Source organism: Diplotaxodon limnothrissa, linkage group LG8, assembly GCF_057381915.1.
Source record: "Diplotaxodon limnothrissa isolate DT_005_m linkage group LG8, D_limnothrissa_male_GT1.1, whole genome shotgun sequence".
In the NCBI taxonomy this organism is placed as follows: domain Eukaryota; kingdom Metazoa; phylum Chordata; class Actinopteri; order Cichliformes; family Cichlidae; genus Diplotaxodon; species Diplotaxodon limnothrissa.
In genome coordinates this window covers 14,542,538-14,564,922 of record NC_140603.1, presented here as the reverse complement: position 1 = coordinate 14,564,922, position 22,385 = coordinate 14,542,538, and the positions used below count along the sequence as shown (strand labels likewise).

The window sequence follows — 22,385 nt, the reverse complement described above, 5'->3', positions numbered from 1 at the left end:
TAAAGAGGTTAGATTCAGAGAGAGAAGAGGCAAACAAAAGGTAAACTTCTAGAAAGCCGTAGACTCTGGAAGGAACAGAGGTGCTTTTTGATACTGTGAAATCGACTTTTTGTAAACGTGTTTTGTAATCGCCATTTTGCTTAAATGTCAAAGGTAGCTCTGCACTGCACTCTGCAGTTTTTTTTTTGTTTCATTTTCTATTTCCAGTTTTTGCTACTTTTCTTTATGGATTTTCTTACTCAGGTTCATTCTTTAAAATAAAACCAAAAAACTAGAAAGTGCCTGCTTCAGCTTATTTATTCTAGAAAGATTCATACATATACATACAATTTATGCAGCTTATATATCTCCTATTTATACACAAAAAGCTGTGCTGAAAAACAGTCATCACATTATTCCCGGTACTCCAGATTATATTCTGGTAATCTATACATTTAATCTGCAGGAGTTAAAATGAGAAGAAAAAGTGCTTTTCCTGGAAAGTAAATCTCAAATCCAAGGCATATTTTTAACTTGTAAACATCAACATTAACATATTAGCAGCCAAGTGGAGACAGAGCATTATCAGAAACCAGATTCGTCCTCGCTGATGTCTCCCGGTCTTCTTGCTCTCGGATTAGTCCAGGACCAGCTGGGGGTTGTGGGCTGTGAGGCAGCGATAGACTCGGGCTGAAATCTCCGGTCCCACGCGTCTCTCTTTGCCTCCGCTTTTCGCTGAGAGGCCCGCGAGCAGCCCTTTTCTGTCCTCCTCTGACCCCAAGCTGTTATAAGCCTAAAATGAACAGAACATATTACAGAAGAAGAGTTTTTCTTCACGCAAACCTTATCAGACCACAGCGTCTCCTCACCTGTAGCAGCAGCTGGGGAGATGGATAGGATGCGGTCACAGCAGAGGCCACAGCAGGGCTGACTCTGTTCAGCTGCTGGATCTGCCTGCTCCAGACCTGAATCAGGCCGGAGCCATCCTTCTCTACCCAAACCCCACTGGCCCATGAGCCATCCACGCAAAAGGGCAGTTCTGCTCCCTCTGTCAGGCGTCTGCAAGAGCACAAAGTGGAGGTTTCATTAATTCACAGTCAGCCGCTATACTGTCTATGTCAGGGCACAGAACTGTGGCATACTTGAAAGGGCGTTTGGACAAAGCTTTGGTGACAGCACAAACATGATCAGTGACCTCCTGCCAGCTATCCAGGAAAACCACGGAGATATTTTTGTAGAGCTGTAGATACACGAGAACCTGGAGATGAAAGCGTTTCAAAAAGAGAGAGAGAGAGAAAGCTATTTGTTATCCATCAAGCTTTTTTGAAGATGTATACGAGTTCAAGATTCAAAGTGTTTATTGTCATGTGTACAGAGAAATAGCATCTCTCTGTGCAATGAAATTCTTCCTTTGCTGTCCATACACAAATGCCAAGTTAGATAGGGTTGAAGGAACAAGACCAATAAGGATAAAAATAATGAAAGATAAATAAATAAGTACAACAATAAGTAAGTGAAGACAAGTGAGGTACGCAGATGTTGATGTAAATGGATGTACAAAGGAGCTTAATGTACAAAATGAACTTAGTGTGCAAAGTGTCCTGATGTGCAAATTGCAGTTGACGTAGGTCAGCTGTGAGTTGTGTGTACATGTGATAAAATTAAGAAGTAAGAATCGCAAATCCTTGAAAGAAAGACAGAGATTCAAAGCAAACTGACCTCCTCAATGTCCAGATGATCCATCCCCAATTTGTATTGTAGAGGCACACTGTGGGCGTTTGACCTGTTGGTAAACAATAGATCAGGTCATACAGTTTCCGCACTTTACTTATAATCAGAAAGTGGAGAAGTGAAGGAGCCACTGGGTAACAGAGGAAGTTAAGTATTCCCAGTTAAGCTGACCTGTAATCTGGCTCAGAGTCTGTCACTAACAGAGTGACCACCTTCTTGCCATCACGGTTGAGAAACTCCAAAATCGGACTCCAGAAAGACCCCACCCCCGTCTCCACCGCTTGGCTGTGGATAATCTGCGGAGTGGCAGAGCGCAGTGTGAGTTCGAGGAGCCACAGCTCCTTCATACAGTCAATGACACCATTACAACAGCTCAAAGGACTGCTTACTCTATTCACAGAGATCACTACATCCATGAAATCAGCCAGACTCAGGACCAGAAGCACCTGCTCTTCCTCCTCCACCACTGAGACCATGCCACCTTCTCCCTGCTAAAGCCAAAACAGTAATCCCTCACGGGAATCAACAAAAATGTAGCAAATTGCTAAATCTAGATTGAGTGAGCTGCCTACCTGAGGTAAATCTTGGGTCCAGGCGATGCTGCCAACGAGCTGCTCGCTCTCGATGCTGAACTTCCAGTCAAGGGAAACCAGAGTGTCCAGCAGGACGTCTGAGCCATCCTGCTGCAGAAGAACTGAAGAAAGATACAAAACAACACAGCAATTTGTGCGTTTTTGTGCATTATAAAGCCCACTGCCATCCCCGCAGGAGTCATAGTCAAGGAAAATGACATTTTTAAGGTGGTGCCTTTTAGGCTGGAAACAACAGCCATTACTTAAACAGTACTTAGGTAATGGTTCTTAAAGATTTAGACAGGCCCTTGCAAGGAGCATTGAGTCACTGATGTGGAACGTAGACCAGGATGGAAATGCAAGACTGCAGTTTGACTTTGCTGCACTTTTTCCCCCTTAAATTCAAACTGGACATCTTGTTATTGGTAATGACTGTGGAGTGGGGGCGTGAACGCTTTTGAGCTTATGCAGGGTGTTGAAGAAGTAAAGATGCCGTGGAAAACTGTATCGTAAACTAGAAATACAGAAAATACTCTTTAAGAGACAGGGATGGGATCATACATGGCACAAATACAGTCAACACAAAAGAGATCCTACCTGTGTCATTTTACATCTGCACATATTTATTTATTTATTTTTTAAAGTTGGCCCCAAATTGTAGTTGTAAAGTTAATTTCCGGCGACACCTGAAGGCATCCCTGTGTCTGTGTGTACCTGGGTGTATGCAGACAGTGATGCATTTGAGGCAGTTTTCTGGCCGGAGACTCTTGAGGGTCTTGGCTGCCTCTCTCCTCCTCTGCTGCTCCCGTCTCCTCTCCTCCTGCTCCTGGGCTCTGGCCGCTCTCTGTTTCTCTCTCGCCTCCTTCCTCTCCTTCACTTTCAGCCTGTCCTCTTCTATTTCCTCCTTACTGCGACGTTTCCTGGCAGGACTCGGTGTACCGGACCCACCTGCTGCTGGAGGAGCCAGAGCAGCAGACCCCCCCCTATTTGCTGCTGAATTGTGTGAACCCTGCTCCTGCTTTTCTGTGCTGGCTGTCTGGATGCTGTTATCGCTGCCCAAACCGGGTTTTGTTTCAGCGTCGCTGTCCTCAGACTCAGAGATTTCCCACGTTTTAGCTCTCCGTAACAAAGACATCTCACATGTTAGAGTCACAGCCGAAGTCCTTATTTGTAAAACCCTGAAAAAAACTTGGGAATATCTGAGTGGTACGGCATTGTTTGTATAAGCCCACGATGGTGTTCGATGAGGGACAAATCACCCAAAACTCGCGATACTTAGTACTGATGGGATTTCCAGCTCTTTTTAGAGAACCGTCTCTTTCGGCTCGACTCACTAAAAAGATTCGACTCTTTCGGTTCCCAGCCGACTCTTCAGGTTGTTTTGTTGCTTTAATTAATTTATTATTAACAACAATATAAAATTGTGCTCAAAAGGAATTACTATTGTAAAAAAAAGTGGTTTTATTTATATATGTTTATATATAAATATATACGGTGGTCCCTAGAGACAAAGCACTACAAACTCCAAAGCATGTACAAACTCCAAAACACATTTCTAGCATTAACTGAACTTCCAAAACAGAGCTACCTAGATCACTTAAATTACACAATTGAAAGCATATGTGTATTGTTTGTGTATTTATACACAAGCACTCATATAGATTCAAATAATTTAAAAAAAAAGTTCATTTACCTGTTACTACCACACACCAAATCCGGTCGTTGGTACTTTCTGGCTTGTGTAGCCACTAGGATCCTAGCATCCTAGAGCACTTCTGTTGTGGTTTGTACGTGTTTTGGAGTTTTTATGTGTTTTGGAGTTTTGACGTGTTTTGGAGTTTTGACGTGTTTTGGAGTTTTTACGTACTTCGGGGTTTGTACATGCTTTGTCTCTAGCGCCCACCGTAAATATACTTTAATTTATTCACTCCACATAAAAGGTAATAAATAAATCTTATAATACTAAAAACAACTATTTACATTTCTACTTTTAACCATTTAAATTTTCAGCTTTTTCCTGTGAAACAAATTAAAAGTGAAACAACACAAAACACTGCAAACCACAACACAATTAAATATAAATTAAAATATGAAAACAAAAAGAGCATGCACATTCTGTAAAGGTCCAGTTTTGTTTATTGATCTAAGCCTGAACAGCTACGCGTAGTGTCCAGTAGAGGGCTCTGTTGTTTAGTTAGCGGCAAGCTGCACTTCCAGCTCAGACCGGTTTTGTGGCGCACATTTCCCAGTAGGCAGCTCTCAATGAAGCGTGAAGCAGCGTGATACCGGACTCTAGCGAAACGAACAATTTGCAGCCTTGGAATGCGGAGCGAGGTACATGTTTTAAGTTGTATTTCTTTGCTTAATTGATATTTTGTTGTATTTTCTGCTTTATTTGAGTTCATATTTGTAATAAGCGTCTAAGAAAATGTATTTTGTGTTTCTGTTTAGTTTTCACGGTGCATTGGCGCACCTGGCGCACTGTTAGATTCTGAATGAATCTCAAAGTAAAAATTACTGCACCCGTCGAGGCTCTCTCTATTTCTTCCTTGGTCCGGGGGACTGCTACAGTGAAAACTCGATCGCTGAGTGAAGGCTACTTGCTAGCTCCCATGCCAGATGAGTGCAGCCCGTGCCACGAGCTGGGTCCGTGTGTCAGCTGTGAGAGATTTCTACACCAGTCAAGATCATCTTTGCTTCGTTGCCTACCTCCCCTTTGAACTCTGATGGTCACTTTACGAAGGTGCAGGTATTATGCCCATTAAGGACTTTGCTGATAACAGGACTCTGCACTCTAATTCAGAATTACTTGCCTTAAATATTTTTGTGGTTACAGCCTTAAAGGTATACTGCATTGCACTGAGTAATTACAATCTTTAAATTGTATGGGTTTATTCTTCTTGAAAGTAACGTATATCAGCGGTATTTACAGTTACATTTTGTCTAATATGTGGGTGCTAATCTGTTTATTTATGTGATGTAAACGTCTGATGTGAGCATTGTTTCTGTACAAAAGGGTTAGGGTTGTGTATGGGATTTCCTATGCCCCCTGAATGCACCATCGGGGTGCATGTCCGCAACTTTAGTTCAGAGACAAACGGCAGCCAAACAACGGACAGTGTGTGCGTTCATAAGACCGTAAGTTAATGTTTTACTTCACTCAGTTATGTTGGTGTTCAGCCATGAGTGTATTTGATGACTTACCAGCAGTTTCTGCTTCTGTTTAAGTGACGTTATGTACAAGTGGCAGTTCGCTAGCATAACAGATTTGTTTGCTAATTAGCTTCTAGCAGAGAGATTCGTTGTTATCGTGTTGTTGATTCTGTGCTCTGTGTAACAGATGATAAACCGATGTAAAGTTGCCTTCAGTGCATAGTTGTATGCGGTGTGTTAATGCATAATGTCTGACTTTAAGTTTATGTAACCAGGCTGAAGTATAATGTCAGCTTATTTAGCTATATACTGTACTTGAGTACACCTCAGTTGTATCTTTATGTTTATTATGTAATCTGATTCCTAATTGATTGTATTATTATGCTTTGTCTGCAGAAACCACACATACATACACACACTCTATTTCGCCCAGCTGCGGGCACATTCTCAATTGAAAATACAAAGAATGACAACTTTATTCCTGGACTCTGCCTGTTTGTTCCTCTCACATCTGAACATTTGCAAGTGTCCTGACCCGACACTCTGAAGTGATTGCTGCCAGCTCAGATTTCTTTAACCCTTCTGAACATTGGTCCTTCGAGCCGGATGTGAGCAACTGCTTCAGCCTTATATGTTCAGAATGGAAGGCCGATACCCATACAGAGAGTCTGACCGTCCGCACAGACATAGCAAGCTGCCATCATACCTCCAGAACTATGAAGTGGATGACCTCACTAAGAACCGACTCTCACATGATGATCAGGGCAAGCATTCTACTCATCCTGAAATTCTCCAATATATTCATCATATGAAAGAGGAACACAATCAACTCCGACTAGATGTGCAACGCCTGACAGAATTGATCTCTAGCTCACCTGTACTAGCTCCACAGCATGCCACATCACGGTCTGAGGATGGGACGTCAACCACACCTGCCCACACTAGTAAGCTGGTGCCAATCAAAGGTCAGAAGAGCCCACATCAGCCTGAAAGTGCTCCACAGGTGCCATTTGGGGATGAGTCTCAACATCCAAAGGACAGCCAGCATGGCCTGATTGAGGAGCTCACCCACAGTCTAAATGACGCAGATCTTGACAGGGAGCGCAGCGCACAGTCACCATCACCTTCAGTCGACTCATGCCCTGAATCTCAAGATTTTCTTTCACCAATGACACCAGGTGAGAGGCCCTCTCCACTTCCAGCGTCAGCAGCAAGGGGACGATCACCATATCATGCAGAACAAAGAAGGGTTGATGAGGTGTATGCTCGTCGCCACAGGAACTGCAGTCAGCCTGCCACTCCTCCTAGATTGCCAAAGCTAGGGGCTTGCTATGAAGATGATCCATACTACAGAGAAGATGACAGGTATCCTACCCCTGGTCACCCAAGCTGCCCTGACAGTCACTATCGTTCTCTTTACGGATATGGGTATCAGGATTCGAGTTATCCGTACAGACGCTGTGGTAACTATCCAGATGACCGCCGACAGTGTCCACCCGATCGCCTGCAGCCAGGTGGGTGCCCTCAGACACCACTCTCTCTCGGCAGAGCCCAACCGATAGAGACTTATCGCGGACCTCAACCAACGATCCCCGACCTTGTGCACGAGGACCCACGTGAGTTTGCAAGATTAAAGTTAGCTCTAGATAACATACTTCCACTTGATGCTCCTGAACACTTCAAGTTCCAGATCCTGACAGATCACCTTAAGTGTGAAGATGCACTACTTGTAGCTGACTCATACAGTAACAGTCCATTCCCATTTGCTGACACCATGAGAGCACTTACAGAAATGTATGGGCAACCTCAACATCTGGCCTTAAAAAGGATTACCAAACTGATGGATGGACCCAACATTAGGAGTGGTGACATCAGAGCCTTCAAGTCTTTTGCACTACAAGTCCGTGCACTAGTCGGTATGTTACACCAGTTGGGAGAACAAGGTCGGACAGAGTTGAGGTGTGGCTCACACGTATCTCGCCTCTTAGCTAAGCTACCTTATGACCTAAGAGCAAATTTCCAGAGATTTGTCAATCCCATCAACACTCCTATACCAACACTGCTTCATCTTGCTGAATGGCTTGAGTATGAGGTGCGTGTCCAGGTAATTGGAGACCAATATTGCGGCCACTCTGACAGGGAGAGGCAAGTTTCACGAAAGGAAAGACGTCCTGAGCATAAGTTTCAGAAGGTTGCCACCATTCTCCATGGTAGTGAGCCCAGGAGAAAGATGGAAGGTGACATGTCAGCGGCACAAGAAAGGCCCAAGAAGTACTGTCCATTCTGTAATACAGTGCAGCATTACCTGAATCAGTGCAGTAACTTCAAACTCTTGTCGAAGGAGCAGAAGACAGAGTGGATCAAGGTGAATAAGAGGTGCTGGCGATGCGCCCGTGATCATCAAGCAGCTAAGTGTAACCTCAAAGCCAAGTGTAAACCATGTGGGCGCCGACATCTTGAAGTTCTTCATGATGTCAATACCAGCCCAGATGCTACAGCCTCTGATTCAACCAGTGCGCCAGAGGAAAGCACATGCTTAGTAAGTTCCACCTCTGAGACACTGTACGTAGACCGGCAAACCAATAGCAGTCAGGTGTTACTCAAGCTAAGTCGTGTCATCATTAGGAGCAGTACAAAGATGGTTGAAACCTATGCTATACTGGATGATGGATCAGAGCGTACCATACTTCTGCACGAAGCGGCTGATTGCTTGGGGCTGCACGGGGAAGCTGAGGACCTAGCACTTCGCACTGTCCGTCAAGATAGCTGTACCATCCATGGTGCTGCTGTGTCATTCTCCATTTCTCCTGCCTCACAGCCGAACAAGTCCTTCCAGATCCACCGAGCCTTCACAGCAAAGGAACTTGGCCTAGCACGCCATAGTTACCCGATAAGAGCATTACAGGAGCGGTACCGTCACCTTAAGCACCTGCCACTGCCAGACATAAAGGAAGTACAGCCCCTTCTGCTTATTGGGTCAGATAATCCACATCTTCTCACTCCTGTGGAGCCAGTACGTCTAGGTCCTCCAGGTGGACCTGCAGCTGTGCACACCCGACTTGGATGGACTTTACAGGGTCCATCGAGATTCCTACGTCAGCGGCTAACCCCACAGCAGTGTCTCTTCACCTCTGGGGCCTCACCAGAAGCTGAGCTCTTCAGCCATGTGGAGAGACTCTGGAAGATGGATACCTTGCCATACCGGAGTGAGCGGCTCATTACTAGGTCCCGACAAGACGCTGAGGCCATTCAGAGACTTGAGGAAAGAACAATTCGAGTAACAATTGATGGAGTAAATCGCTACGCCACTCCACTACTGTGGAAGAAGAATCTTCCCCCTCTTCGTGCTACACCAGAGGCAGTTTTGGCCCAGCTTCGTGGTACAGAGAAACGACTTGCCAGAGAACCACAGAAGGCAGCTGCCTACTCTCGGGAAATCCAAAAACTGCTGCAGGCTGGCTTCGTCACAGCTGTTGCACCGGAAGAGGCCGCAGTGAGTAACTGTTCGTGGTTTATCCCCCATCACATGGTGCACCACAACGGGAAGGACAGGATAGTGTTCAACTGTTCCTTCACCTACAAGGGTCAGAGCCTGAACGACTGCCTTCTTCCAGGGCCTACACTGGGAGCTAGCCTGTTGGGAGTCCTTCTCAGGTTCAGGGAACACCCAGTCGCCTTCAGCAGTGACATAAAAGGGATGTTCCATCAGGTCCGTCTGCTAGATGAGGACAAACCCTTTCTCTGTTTCCTGTGGCGAGACATGAAGGTAGACGAAAAACCCACCATCTACCAATGGCAGGTGCTTCCCTTTGGGACTACATGCAGTCCGTGCTGCGCTACCTTTGCACTTCAAGATCATGTCCAGAAACACACTGAGCCAGGAGAGGATGCTCGTCTGTCCATAGAACGTAATTTCTATGTTGACAACTGTTTGCAGAGCCTCCCATCAGAAGGCCAAGCCAAGGAGTTGGTGGATCGCCTGCAGTCTCTCCTCTTGGAGGGTGGATTTGAACTACGACAATGGGCTAGCAATGTCCACACGGTCATCAGCCACCTACCAGTTGAATCCCAGTCAGAGGGTAGCGTTCTCTGGCTCTCCCAGGAGTCAGCCGATCCGCAAGAGCGCACTCTAGGACTCGTATGGCACTGTAAGACTGATGCACTCCGGTACAAGCATCAGCAGAGTGTCAGTTCAGAGCCAACAATGCGCAACATTTATCGGCTGCTCGCCCAGCAGTATGATCCTCTCGGGTTTCTTATTCCATATACAACCAGGGCAAAGGTCATCGTGCAACACCTCTGGGACAAGAAAAGAGGATGGGATGATCCTCACTTACCTGAGAATCTGCTCCACGCCTGGCGTTTGTGGGAAAGTGAACTCAGCCAGCTCTCACAGATAACGCTGCCGAGATGCTACACTGACTCACGCTCGGATTGTAGTCACAGCCATCGAAGCCTTCATGTGTTCTGTGATGCCTCTGAGCGTGCCTATGGGTCTGTGGCATATCTACGGACCGACCAAGGAGAAGGAAAGGTCCAGGTGGCTTTCTTGGCTGCGAGGTCGAGAGTTGCACCCAAGAAGCAACTCTCAATTCCAAGGCTAGAGTTGTGTGGAGCCCTTACAGGAGCACAGCTGGCTTCTGTTCTGAAGAAAGAACTGACCCTTGACATCCAAGATGTGGTGTTCTGGACAGACTCGACCACAGTGCTTAACTGGCTCCATTCAGATTCATGCAGATATAAAGTCTTTGTGGGAACCAGAGTTGCAGAGGTACAAGAACTCTCTGCTGCAGCATCTTGGCGGTACGTGGACTCAGGAACCAATCCAGCAGACGATATCACAAGAGGGAAAACTGTGGCTCAGCTTGCTGGTGCGAATCGCTGGAGCCGGGGGCCACCATTTCTTCAGCTGCTACCCAGCCTTTGGCCACAAGCACCGGTGGGAGAAGCTAAGGAGGAAGTGGAGGAGCTGAAGAAGCCAGTGTTCTGTGGTCTGCTTACTGGATCCGCTAGTCCAGCGATACCTGACATCAAACAGTTCAGCACATATGAGGAACTCCTGAAAGCCACTGCTCGATTGATGCACGGGGCGGCTAATGACACCAGTCACCCTGATGCTGATGACTTTAAAAGGGCAGAGCTGGCCCTGCTTAGACATTCTCAGATGGAGAGCTTCCCGAGAGAATTCACATTACTTAAATCAGAGAAGCTGATTCCATCCAGTAGCAGGCTAATTACCCTCGCTCCTGAGTATGACAAGGCTTCTGACTTGATTAGTTGGAGGTCGACTCCGCAGATGCGAAGGCCTGAGCCCTGAGGTACTACACCCTGTACTTCTAGAGCCTGCTCACCCAGTTACGAAGCTTCTAATCCAGCGATGTGACAATAAGCTCAACCACCCGGGAGCTGAACGTGTTTTCGCTGAGTTACACCGGAAATACTGGATCTTAAGGGGGAGAGAAGCAGTCAGAAGACATCAGCATTACTGTCCCGAATGCAAGAAGTGGAGAGGTCAACCAGAGGTCCCGAAAATGGCAGATTTGCCACCCTCAAGTTTGAGGCTCTTCCGACCTGCTTTCTATTCGACTGGAATGGACTGCTTCGGCCCTATGCTCATTAAAGTGGGTCGGCGCACAGAAAAGAGGTGGGGCATCCTTTTCAAGTGTCTTACTACTCGAGCAGTTCACCTGGATCTGCTGGTAAACATGGATGTTGACTCCTTCTTGATGTCACTCAGACGGTTCATAGCCCGTAGAGGGAAGCCGTTTGAACTCCGTTCGGACCAGGGTACTAACTTTCGAGGTGCAAGTAAGGAACTACAAGAAGCATTCATCGCCCTAACGCCAGATCTTAGACAGCAACTGGCAGCAGAACAGATCCGATTCTGTTTCAATCCCCCTAGTGCTCCACACTTTGGAGGGTCTTGGGAGAGAGAGGTGCGATCTGTGAAAACCGCTCTGCGCACCACGTTGGGAGCGCAGATAGTGTCAGAGGAAGTGCTGAGGACTGTCCTGCTTGAGGTGGAGAGTATACTCAACTCCAGGCCTTTGGGTTATGTTTCTTCAGACATCGCAGACCCAGATCCCATCACGCCCTACTCTTTGTTGATGGGGCGGCCAGATTGCTCTCTACCCCAAGTGTTCTATCCAGAATCCGAGCTGCTCAGTCGTAAGAGATGGAGACACACTCAAGTCCTGGCTGACCAATTCTGGAAGCACTTCATACGGCATTTTATGCCCACCTTGCAACCACGGCAGAAATGTCACAAGGACACAGACAACATTGCAGTTGGATCTGTGGTTCTCATTGTTGATCAGCAGACCCCACGAGCGCTCTGGCAAGTAGGAACTGTGAAAACTATCCTACCGGGGGCCGATGATCGTGTCAGAGCTGCAGTCGTTCGAGTAAAGGACCGAACTTACACTCGCCCGGTGGCCCGGCTCATCAGGTTGCCTGTTCTACCCCAGGATTCTGCTTAGGTGCAGAGGACATTCCATCAAGGTCAAATTTGTACACCAAATTTGGGGGCGGCTGTACAAAAGGGTTAGGGTTGTGTATGGGATTTCCTATGCCCCCTGAATGCACCATCGGGGTGCATGTCCGCAACTTTAGTTCAGAGACAAACGGCAGCCAAACAACGGACAGTGTGTGCGTTCATAAGACCGTAAGTTAATGTTTTACTTCACTCAGTTATGTTGGTGTTCAGCCATGAGTGTATTTGATGACTTACCAGCAGTTTCTGCTTCTGTTTAAGTGACGTTATGTACAAGTGGCAGTTCGCTAGCATAACAGATTTGTTTGCTAATTAGCTTCTAGCAGAGAGATTCGTTGTTATCGTGTTGTTGATTCTGTGCTCTGTGTAACAGATGATAAACCGATGTAAAGTTGCCTTCAGTGCATAGTTGTATGCGGTGTGTTAATGCATAATGTCTGACTTTAAGTTTATGTAACCAGGCTGAAGTATAATGTCAGCTTATTTAGCTATATACTGTACTTGAGTACACCTCAGTTGTATCTTTATGTTTATTATGTAATCTGATTCCTAATTGATTGTATTATTATGCTTTGTCTGCAGAAACCACACATACATACACACACTCTATTTCGCCCAGCTGCGGGCACATTCTCAATTGAAAATACAAAGAATGACAACTTTATTCCTGGACTCTGCCTGTTTGTTCCTCTCACATCTGAACATTTGCAAGTGTCCTGACCCGACACTCTGAAGTGATTGCTGCCAGCTCAGATTTCTTTAACCCTTCTGAACAGTTTCCAAAAGTAACACTCACGTAAGTTTAAGTCCAGACGTTATCGCATAGAGCAACATACACATTACAGTAACAAAATGTTGAACGCTGCTGAAGAAGCCGACGACTCAGAGCAACAAGGAGTAAGATCCAGCAATCGTGAAAGGCATTTAACTGAAAAGGGTAAAGAAATGCAGGAATATGAGGCAAAGAAAAATGAGAAGGCATTTAACAAAGCTTATGACACTTGGAAGAAGGCAGCTAAAGAAATCAGAACAAAGCTGAAAACTTTCTGCTCACCTGAAGAGCTAAACAATGCCAGTCATGACATAAGAGACAAGCACGCTGTAGTACAACAGCATTATGAACCCGTTCGCCGCAGCCAATCCATGACGCCCGACATTGTTAAGCGAATGGATGCTTGTGCAGTGCTTACAACTGACATTTGTGAAGTTGTTGCTAAACGACAGGAAAATATCGATCAGCTCTTTAACGATCGCCTTGAAAAGGAAAGAGTACGAGTGATGTTAAACAAAAGGGACTATGGTTCTGTGTTTGGTGATACAAAAACTGAAACGTCGTTCCCAGAGGGTTCAGTTGCACGCTCAAAGGCAGATTCTACTGGCAGTCGTGAGGTGGAAGCAGAAGCTGAACTTGCAGCCAAAGTGGAACAAGCAAAGGCCACACAAGAAATATTGGCACAGGAAACCAAGATCAGCCAAATGGAAAATGAGTGGAAAATAAAGGAAGTGGAAACAAAGGCAAAGTTGGAGGAGGAAAAGACTAAACTTCAACAGTTAAAGGCAGACAGTGAAGTGAAAGTAGCAGCTGCACGAGTAAGAGCCCTTAGCGCTCAAAATGACATTGAAAGCCATGATCAAGTGTCCTGCTACAACTTAGAAAATTCCGCAAATCTCCCCAACAGCGCACCACGGCTCTCTTTAAATCCACAAGCACCAACATTTAGACTAGGGCTGCCACAAACGATTATTTTGATAGTCGACTAGTCACCGATTATTTATGCGATTAGTCGACTAATCAGATCATCATCCACTGGACGTAAAACTACAGCTTATTGCACCAGCAGCATCTGCTCTTATATAACTATCATTAGCTTACAGCTTTAAGCTTTTAAGGTGCTAACTAAAAATAAAGACAAGATGATAGTTTATTCAATTTTAATGAAATTTGCAGATTGTTTCGGTGAAGTTTAATAAACTCCTTGCTATCTAAAATATAACAGGACAACGGAGTAAATTCTGGAGCATCTCACACTTCTGATAATCAGTTGTCTGCTTGACGTTTATTCAGCTGTGTAAAAACTATAACTTTAATCTCAGACAAACCGATTTACTCAGGAACAAATAAAATACAAAAAAAAAAAAAAAAGCCAAACAACAACATTTTTAATTTATCTAAGTGACTCATATATATTTAACCTGAGTAGCGAAAGACGGCGGTGGGTTTGAAAACAATTTGCCGGGAGTCCGGTGTTCTCACCGCGCTAGTGACCTAGCCCCCGGCTAGCTATCGAGCTAGTGGGTAACAGACGTCTCCGAAAACGTCGGAGCGCTTTTGAAAATATGTGGTGTCCTGATAAACTGAGCCGATATTTGAGGTTTACACAGCTACATTCTCGGCTGAAAATATGTTAAACGTTTATTTTGTGACCCAGAAAGAATAATAAGAGTAATATTAAAACTAACTAGCTGCCGCCATTGTTGGAAACTGAGCTGGGCCGCGCTATGAATTCTGGGACACAGCTGCTTCTTCTTCTTCTTCTTCTTCGGGGTTTAACGGCAGCTGGCATCCTTGTACATGCAGTGCTGCCATCTTCTGTTTCAGTCTGTTATTACACTCTTAAATCCTGCTACTTATTCCTGCGTCTTTTGGGATCTTACAAAGCTTCAAACGACGCGTCGACAATTAAATCAGTCGTCGACGATTTTGATAGTCGACGTAATCGTGACTAGTCGACAAATCGTGGCAGCCCTAATTTAGACCTCACAATACTACTCCAGAACGTGAAGAACTTAGCTTAGTTCAAGCCCTCGCTAGCGCTCTTACCCTAAACAGGCTTCCTGTACCTGAGCCCACCATCTTTAGTGGCGACCCCCTAAAGTTTATGGATTGGAAGGTATCCTTTATGGCACTAATTGGTGACAAACCTTTACCTGTGTGTGAGAAAATGTTGTATCTAAAGAGCTATCTTGCAGGTGAAGCACGAAAGGCAGTAGAGGGATATTTCTTCCGCAACAGTGAGCAGGCATACGCAGGCATTTGGAGCGTTTTAGAGGAAAGGTATGGCAGCCCATTTGTTATCCAAAGAGCCTTTAGGGCTAAACTCACAAAATGGCCTAAAATAGCTGCCAATGATCCTAAAGCACTGAGGGAGTTGGCAGATTTTCTCCAAAGCTGTACAGAGGCTATCCCTCAAGTCAAAGGCCTAGAGATCCTTAATGATTGTGAGGAAAATCACAAGCTTCTAAGAAAACTGCCTGAGTGGATAGTGCAGAGATGGAGCCGCATTGTGGTGGAGGAGCTAGACAAAAGCCAAGACTACCCCAACTTCGCTCGCTTTACAAAGTTCATACAAAATGAAGTTAAAGTAGTTTGCAATCCTGTTGCCTCACCATTCCTAATAAACGAAAGGGCATCAGAAGAGCGGCATGTTAAAAGAGCGAAGGCACTCAGTACTACCATCCAACCAAAGTCTCCACCAATCCCAGTATCTACTTCTAGACCTAAACCCCCATGTTTGTTTTGCAAAGAAGAATCGCACGGCATAGCTAAGTGTCCTGCTTTTGCAGCGAAAACTAGTGATGACAAGAAAGTTTTCATTCAAGAAAATCGTCTCTGCTTTGGGTGTTTGAGGAGGGGTCATGTAACCAAAGAATGCAGAGGACGTCACTCCTGTAGTAAGTGTGGTCGGCGTCACCCCACCTGTCTACACACAGAAAGAGTGAATGAACCTAAAGAAAAGAAAACTGAGGATTCTAAATCCCCAGATGAAGGTGCAAACAAGGAAGTGCATCATGTTATGACTCATGTACTAACAAGGAAACTATCTTCCACATCCAGCATAGTACCAGTATTTGTGTCAGTTGCATCTGAGCCTGAGAAAGAAATACTTACATATGCCCTGCTTGACACCCAGAGTGACTCATCCTTTATTTTAGAGGATTTGGCCTCAGAACTAAATGTAGACGCCCAACCAGTGCAGTTAAAGCTTAGCACCATGACTTCCGTCGACACAGTCGTTGCAAGTAAACTTGCCAACAACTTACAGGTGCGTGGGTTTGATTCTGAGACTCGTGTCCGAATAGAACACGTCTACTCTCGTGACTTTATCCCAGTTGACAAGTCTCATATCCCTACCAAGGAAACTGCACTTCAGTGGCCACACCTTGAAGGCTTAGCTAACAAGTTACAGCCATTGCAGAACTGTGAAGTAGGTCTATTGATTGGTTATGACTGCCCATCAGCACTAGCCCCCCTAGAGATCGTCACAGGCAAAATAAACGAACCTTTCGCACAAAGAACCCTACTAGGATGGAGTATTATTGGTTCTGGTAATCCTCACCTAGACAGAGAAGGTAACCAGAGTTATGTGCACAGGATCACAGTCAAAGAAATGCCCATACCATCAGCCACAGAAGTACTCAAAGTCCTAGAGACTGACTTTAATGAGAGAAACTATGAGGATAAGTATGTATCACAGGATGATGTTCGCTTCATACAAATCCTCAGTGATACAATAAAACAAAGATCAGATGGGCACTATGAGATGCCGCTTCCCTTCAAGGGCAATGATCCACCAGCGCTTCCCAACAATAAGAAGTTAGCCACAGTCCGACTGCAACACCTGAAGAAAAGGCTAAAGGCTGATAAACAGTATCATGAACATTACTGTTCCTTTATGAGAGACATTATCAGCAGTGGTGATGCAGAATTAGCACCTCCTTTGTCTGAAGGCAAGACTGCATGGTACATCCCACACCATGGGGTATATCACCCGAAAAAACCAGCCAAGCTAAGAGTTGTCTTTGACTGTTCAGCAAAATTTCTCGGTGTCTCATTAAACGACACTCTTCTCACAGGTCCAGATATGATCAACTCATTGGTGGGGGTACTCTGTCGTTTCAGAAAGGAAAATGTAGCCATAATCTGTGATATCGAGAGAATGTTCCACCAGTTCTCTGTTTGTCCAGACATGCGCAACTATCTGAGATTTCTGTGGTGGCAGGATGGACAATTAGACAAAGAACCCAGAGAATACAGAATGGCTGTACATCTATTCGGTGCCAGTTCATCCCCTGGATGTGCTAATTTCGGCCTGAAATATTTGGCACAACAGTACACAGCAGACTATCCTAAGGCCTCAGAGTTTGTTGAACAGAACTTTTATGTAGACGATGGTCTAACTAGTGTCCCATCAGTTAAAGAGGCACAAGAACTCATCACCGAAACACAAGCACTTTGTAGACTTGGCGGTCTACATTTGCACAAGTTCAAAAGTGATGCGCTTTCCCAGCTGGAACCCTCAGACAGAGCAGACACCACAGAACTGCTTGATCTCAAACCTGACACAACAGCTGAAGGCCATGTGCTCGGCATCCAGTGGTCAATCAAAAATGACACTTTCAGTTTCAAAATAAACACTAAGGACCAACCTCCTACTCGCCGGAGCATACTGTCAGTGATCTCATCCCTGTACGACCCACTAGGGTTCGTAGCTCCCTTCACCTTAAGAGGCAAAGGTATCCTACAGGAACTGTGTCGCAGAGGCATTGAATGGGATGACCCCCTTCCTGACAACTTACGCTCACGGTGGGAGGACTGGAAAGATGGGTTGGAAAGACTAAAATCAAAGGTTGCACTGCCTCCACCAGGAAAGTTTGTGAAAGAGGACTTATATGCAAGGAAACGTTGGCGCAGAGTCCAGTATCTCACTGAGCAGTTTTGGAGTAGATGGAAAAGAGAGTACCTTCTGAACATATCTATGAGACAGAAATGGCACCTACCACGTCGAAATCTTAAAGTCAATGACATAGTCATTATCAAAGAAGACATGCTTCCCAGAAATCAGTGGCAACTGGCTCGAGTGGTTGAAGCTCCAGAAGAAGATGACGGTTTGGTCCGCAGAGTCAAGCTTCAAGTTGGCGATCGAGGCTTAATAAAGAAGCAGGGAACAGCACACAAACCTCACGTAGTTGAGCGACCTGTTCAAAAGCTTGTAGTTCTATTAGAAAATAACTAATTGATGTTTCAATCAATACTGTCACATACTGTACTGTACTGCAAATTTGGGTATTAAGTTGTTTAAATGTACTTACAAAAATAAATGGCCAACATCAAACTATAATCAGTCCAATGAGCAGTACAGAACCCTGATTGTAATTTATATAATGTTTTATTTCTCTAGGACACCTGTAAGTTACTTAGCAACAAACACATACGTTTCTGTCCAGGTGGTTTTAAGATATGAGTTTCCCAGTATCAGCCACAGAAGAAGCGGCCGCTCACTCTGTTCATGTAAACGACAGTGAAGGATATGATTTTTGACGCTGTTTCTACAACGAAAACGATGGCGCAGCCGGCGGAAAAAGGTACGTCTCACTGCAAAGTTAATTATTAAAAACACAGCAAGTCAGCACAGATTACTGATACGAACCAGACCTCTGCTTGTGACCCTGAACACGCTTCCCTAAAATCTCAGCATTTTATACTTCCACTGGGATTACAGAATTACATACTTTTTTCTCCTTAAAAACAAGCTAAAAACCAAAACGCACAATAGCGCTTTGTTGAAAGCCAAAAATGTCCTCAGACATAAAGACAAGTATTTGTTATATTGATCTGAGGCTGTTGCCTTTTTAAATCACCTGATGTTGCCCTTTCTTTATTGTGCTTCACTGTCTTGCAGCATACTATCGCTTTGTGGTGCTCTTCTTTAACTGTCTGCTGACCTTTGGGTCCTACTTTTGCTTCGACATTCCCAGTGTGTTACAGGATCAGTTCCAAGGGGTGAGCAAGAGGCAGCGCTGCTTACAGATCGCATCAATATTGCACGACTTGATTATCAGGAGGGAAAGACTGATGTTGTTTTTAATGTTTGACAGAACCTGACGTGTCCCAATGCGACGGTGATCAATGGGACAGTGGACTGTGTGGAGGGACTGGGGATGACCCCTCAGCAGTACAATCTTCTCTATGCCATCTATGCTTGGGCGTAAGCACGTTAATGCATTGATTTCACTGTGAAAATGCAGAAAAGTGGCTTATCAATGAGAAGCTTCTCTCTGTTATCAACAGGAATGCAGTAGTGGTGATCCTGGCTGGATTCCTGATTGACAAATTAGGAAATCGCTGTAAGTTTTGTTTTATGTTTTCTCTCTGCATGGTCTGCAGTTATTTTTAATCTACTGACAGTAAAATGATGGTACAACCATTTCTTTTGCTCCTCTTTGCAGTCGGTGTGTTTCTCTTCTCTTTTCTCTGTGTTTTGGGCTCATCGCTGTTTGCTCTCGGCTCCCACTTCAAGGGATCTCCCTACTTGCTGCCGCTAATGCTCACCGGCCGTCTGCTGTTTGGATCAGGCAATGGATCTCTGACTAGTAAGTTCTCTTCATGGATATGAACAAATATTCTCTGCAGCATCGCCTTTGAGGAGCATTTCTTAACCACTCAGTTACCTTTCTCCTTCTTCATTAGTTGTTCAGAATCGCATCACAGCCTTCTGGTTCAAAGGGAAGGAGTTGGCTTTGGCTTTCAGCCTGACCCTGGCCCTCTCGCGGCTGGGCTCGGTGTTGAACTTCTTCCTCACGCAGAAGTTTGAAGAAAAATATGGCATGCAGTGGACACTCTGGGGTGGTAGGTGACGAGTGTGTAGAAATCTCAAGGCTTATGGTGTGGTGCCATGTGACCTGGGTTTCTTATGTTATTGTTTCTTAGGCGCACTGTTGTGTGTGCTGGGCTTCACTTCCGCTGTCATTGTCAGCACCTTGGACAAGATTGGAGTGAGACAGCTGGGTCTCGATGGAGCCATCCAAGAAGAGTCTCGCAAAGTGGTACGATCAATATCCTTTAATAATAACAACATGCATACATAACACTGAAGATTAAAACCTTAATTTTTCAGTATTATGGACACACTAGTGATCTGTGTGTGGAGCATCATTTATTGTTGTGTGTTTTTATGTGTAGAGGATTCAGGATGTGAAGCTCCTGTCAGTAAGATACTGGCTGCTGGTTCTCACCATCATGTTCTTCTACAACGGCGTCTTCCCCTTCATTGCTGATGCAAGGTAGAGTTCTCAACATAAAGTGTGAGCATAAAGACTTGTACATGCAGAGCTGCTTTCAGAGTCATCCGTGAAACTTAAACCTGCATTCCTCTAAATACAACAGCACGTATTGCAAGTGATACTAGTGTCACAAACATTTACATCTGTCTTCTTCTTTTTTCTTTTTTTTTTCCATATCCCAGCAAGTTCATCCAGGATAAGTACAGCTACTACAGCCAGGAGGAGGCAGCTTATATTGTGGGAGCAGTCTATGACAGCTTAGTGGTCCTCTCAGCCATCGTGGGCATTCTCATTGTACGTATCTTTAATTTAAACCCAAATCTTATTCCTGTCTTCAATTCAATTTTATTCATACTGCACCAGATCAAAACAATTGTCCCTGTAGGGTGCTTTATATGGTATGCTAAGACCCCCCATGAGCAAGGACTTTGTGACAGTGGGAAGAAAAACTCCCTTTTAATAGGAATAAACCTTCATCAGGTACAGGAGGAATCTTGAAACACTCTCGCTGTCATGCGTTCCAGGATTATGTGGGTCTGCGGGGAGTTTTTGCATTGGCGAGCGCCATCTTCACGCTGCCCGTGTTTGGACTCCTGGCTTTCACTTTTGTCCCTCCTCTGGTTTCAACCATATGGCTGGGAGTCACCTACTCCTTTGCTGCTGTGAGTGCGGATTTTTTTTTTTAAATTCATTTTTGATAAATAAAATCTTAGACGTCAGAGTTAAAATGGTAAATTATTACAATGAATTAATGTATTTTCTAGTATGTTAAACTTGTTGCTGCCTGTGTGGCATTCCAGGCCAGCATGTGGCCGTCTATTCCCCTTGTCATACCTCAGGCAACTCTGGGAACTGCCATGGGCCTGGCCACCTCCGTACAGATGTTTGGGGTCGGGATCTCCAATCTCATTGTTGGACAGATACTAGGCACCAAGTCCAGGTGGGGAGAACCTGACATTAGAATCTCATTGCAGTGCACTTGTTTAGAAGGTACCATGAAAGCTGCAGCAATCGCTTCAGAGTGTCGGGTCAGAACATTTGTTAATGTTCACATGAGTGTGGAACAAAACAGCAGAGTCCAAGTTGTCGTTCTTCATATTTAAAATTGAGAAGTGTGTGTGTGTGTGTGTGTGTACAAAGCATAATAATGCAAACCAGTTACACTTCAAATTACATCATACACATAAAGATACAGCTGAGCTGTACTCAAATGCAGTATATAAATAAATAAGCTGGCATATTACTTCAGACTGGTTATGTAAACCTAAAGTCAGATAATATGAATTAACACACATACAGCTATGCAATGAAAGCAACTTCACACTATTTAACATCCAGTACACAGAGCACAGAAACAACAAATCTCTCTGCTAGAAGCTAGTCAGTAATAAAATCTGTTATGTTAGCGAACTGCCACTTATGCAGAACCTCATTTAAACAGAAGCACAAAGAACTGCTCATATGTCATCAAACACGCTAAACATGGCTAAACAAAAACATGACTAAGTGAAGTACATCTTTAAACATACGGTCTCATGAGCACACGCACTGTCAGTTGTTTAGCTGCTGTTTGTCTCTGAGATGAAGCTGCCCACATGCACACCTATGGTGCATTCAAGGGTACATGGGAAATCCCACACACAATTCTACCTTTTTGTACAGCACTAATTGTCCTTCCAGTCTTGTTTAGCTCTGCAGTTTCTCCATTTGTGTTGCAGTGAAACTAAGATCCCGCTGTGGCGTTGGCAGAGGATGATGATCTTCATGTTGGCCAACACCATCAGCTGCATTGTGACCTCAGTGCTGCTTAACGTTGTTGATCACAGACAGGTCAGACATCTGAGGTTACCTCATTTGGTTACCTCATGACTTTATTTTCTCGAAACACTATCAGCAGAAAGTTAATGATGCCCCCCACCCTTACAGGACGGGATCCTCAACAAGACAACCAAGAAGTCAGGGCAGGCACAAGAAGGCTCCAAGAACTCGGGCGCAGAGAAACTTGAAGTGAAAGCCGCTCACCCAGGCAGAGGAGAGGAAGAGCCAAATGAACAGAAAGGAAAAAGTGCATACTTTCTTTAGTAAAGTAGAAGTACAGATACCTGGGTTAAAATAAAATACTCAATTAAAAGTTGAACTACTGAAGCAAATTTTTTACCTAAGCAAGAGAGAAAAAGTACAGGCTCTGAAATGTACTCAAAGTAGGCAAGTAAAAAGTTCTTGAAGGACAATTCTACTGAATTGTCCTTCAAGAACTGTTAAAATGACAATCAATCTAATTGAAACAGCTGCATGTTACAGATGTGGCCTCAAAGATTTGTAGTTTAGATTTAAAAGCACTTAATGTAATGAACTCAGTCATTTTCCATTCGTTCTGCAGTTTGTTCCAAGCTAAG

At 44.7% G+C, this 22,385-nt stretch overlaps 2 protein-coding genes across 2 annotated transcripts; one reads left to right on the top strand and one right to left on the bottom strand.

Moving 5' to 3' along the window:
• Nucleotides 1–545: 545 nt before the first annotated feature.
• Nucleotides 546–3,511, bottom strand: eme2 (essential meiotic structure-specific endonuclease subunit 2). The gene is made up of 8 exons (XM_085360654.1): nt 2,997–3,511; nt 2,283–2,404; nt 2,100–2,201; nt 1,882–2,006; nt 1,699–1,762; nt 1,122–1,237; nt 849–1,038; nt 546–772 (listed from the first exon to the last, which is right to left on the bottom strand). Exons 1-8 carry the CDS (start codon nt 3,415–3,417, stop codon nt 617–619), a joined length of 1,296 nt encoding a protein of 431 aa, XP_085216780.1. The 5' UTR covers nt 3,418–3,511; the 3' UTR covers nt 546–616.
• Nucleotides 3,512–10,741: 7,230 nt separating this feature from the next.
• Nucleotides 10,742–22,106, top strand: LOC146626527 (lysosomal dipeptide transporter MFSD1-like). Its single transcript, XM_085360653.1, has 14 exons — nt 10,742–12,099; nt 18,154–18,291; nt 18,609–18,709; nt 18,805–18,914; nt 18,998–19,053; nt 19,156–19,299; nt 19,397–19,555; nt 19,637–19,752; nt 19,889–19,989; nt 20,172–20,283; nt 20,514–20,651; nt 20,790–20,929; nt 21,708–21,819; nt 21,916–22,106. The coding sequence occupies exons 2-14, from the start codon at nt 18,237–18,239 to the stop codon at nt 22,069–22,071; spliced, it is 1,500 nt and encodes a 499-aa protein (XP_085216779.1). The 5' UTR covers nt 10,742–12,099; nt 18,154–18,236; the 3' UTR covers nt 22,072–22,106.
• Nucleotides 22,107–22,385: the final 279 nt, after the last annotated feature.

Coding starts and splice junctions, on each gene's coding strand:
- eme2 (XM_085360654.1), bottom strand. CDS start 3,417: ATGTCTTTGTTACGGAGAGCTAAAACGTGGGAAATCTCTGAGTCTGAG. Junction 1,763..1,881: donor GACTCTGAGCCAGATTACAG/GTCAGCTTAACT, acceptor GTTTACCAACAG/GTCAAACGCCCACAGTGTGC. Junction 1,238..1,698: donor ATCATCTGGACATTGAGGAG/GTCAGTTTGCTT, acceptor TTTCATCTCCAG/GTTCTCGTGTATCTACAGCT.
- LOC146626527 (XM_085360653.1), top strand. CDS start 18,237: ATGATTTTTGACGCTGTTTCTACAACGAAAACGATGGCGCAGCCGGCG. Junction 19,300..19,396: donor AGGCAATGGATCTCTGACTA/GTAAGTTCTCTT, acceptor CTTCTTCATTAG/TTGTTCAGAATCGCATCACA. Junction 19,990..20,171: donor CCCTTCATTGCTGATGCAAG/GTAGAGTTCTCA, acceptor TCCATATCCCAG/CAAGTTCATCCAGGATAAGT.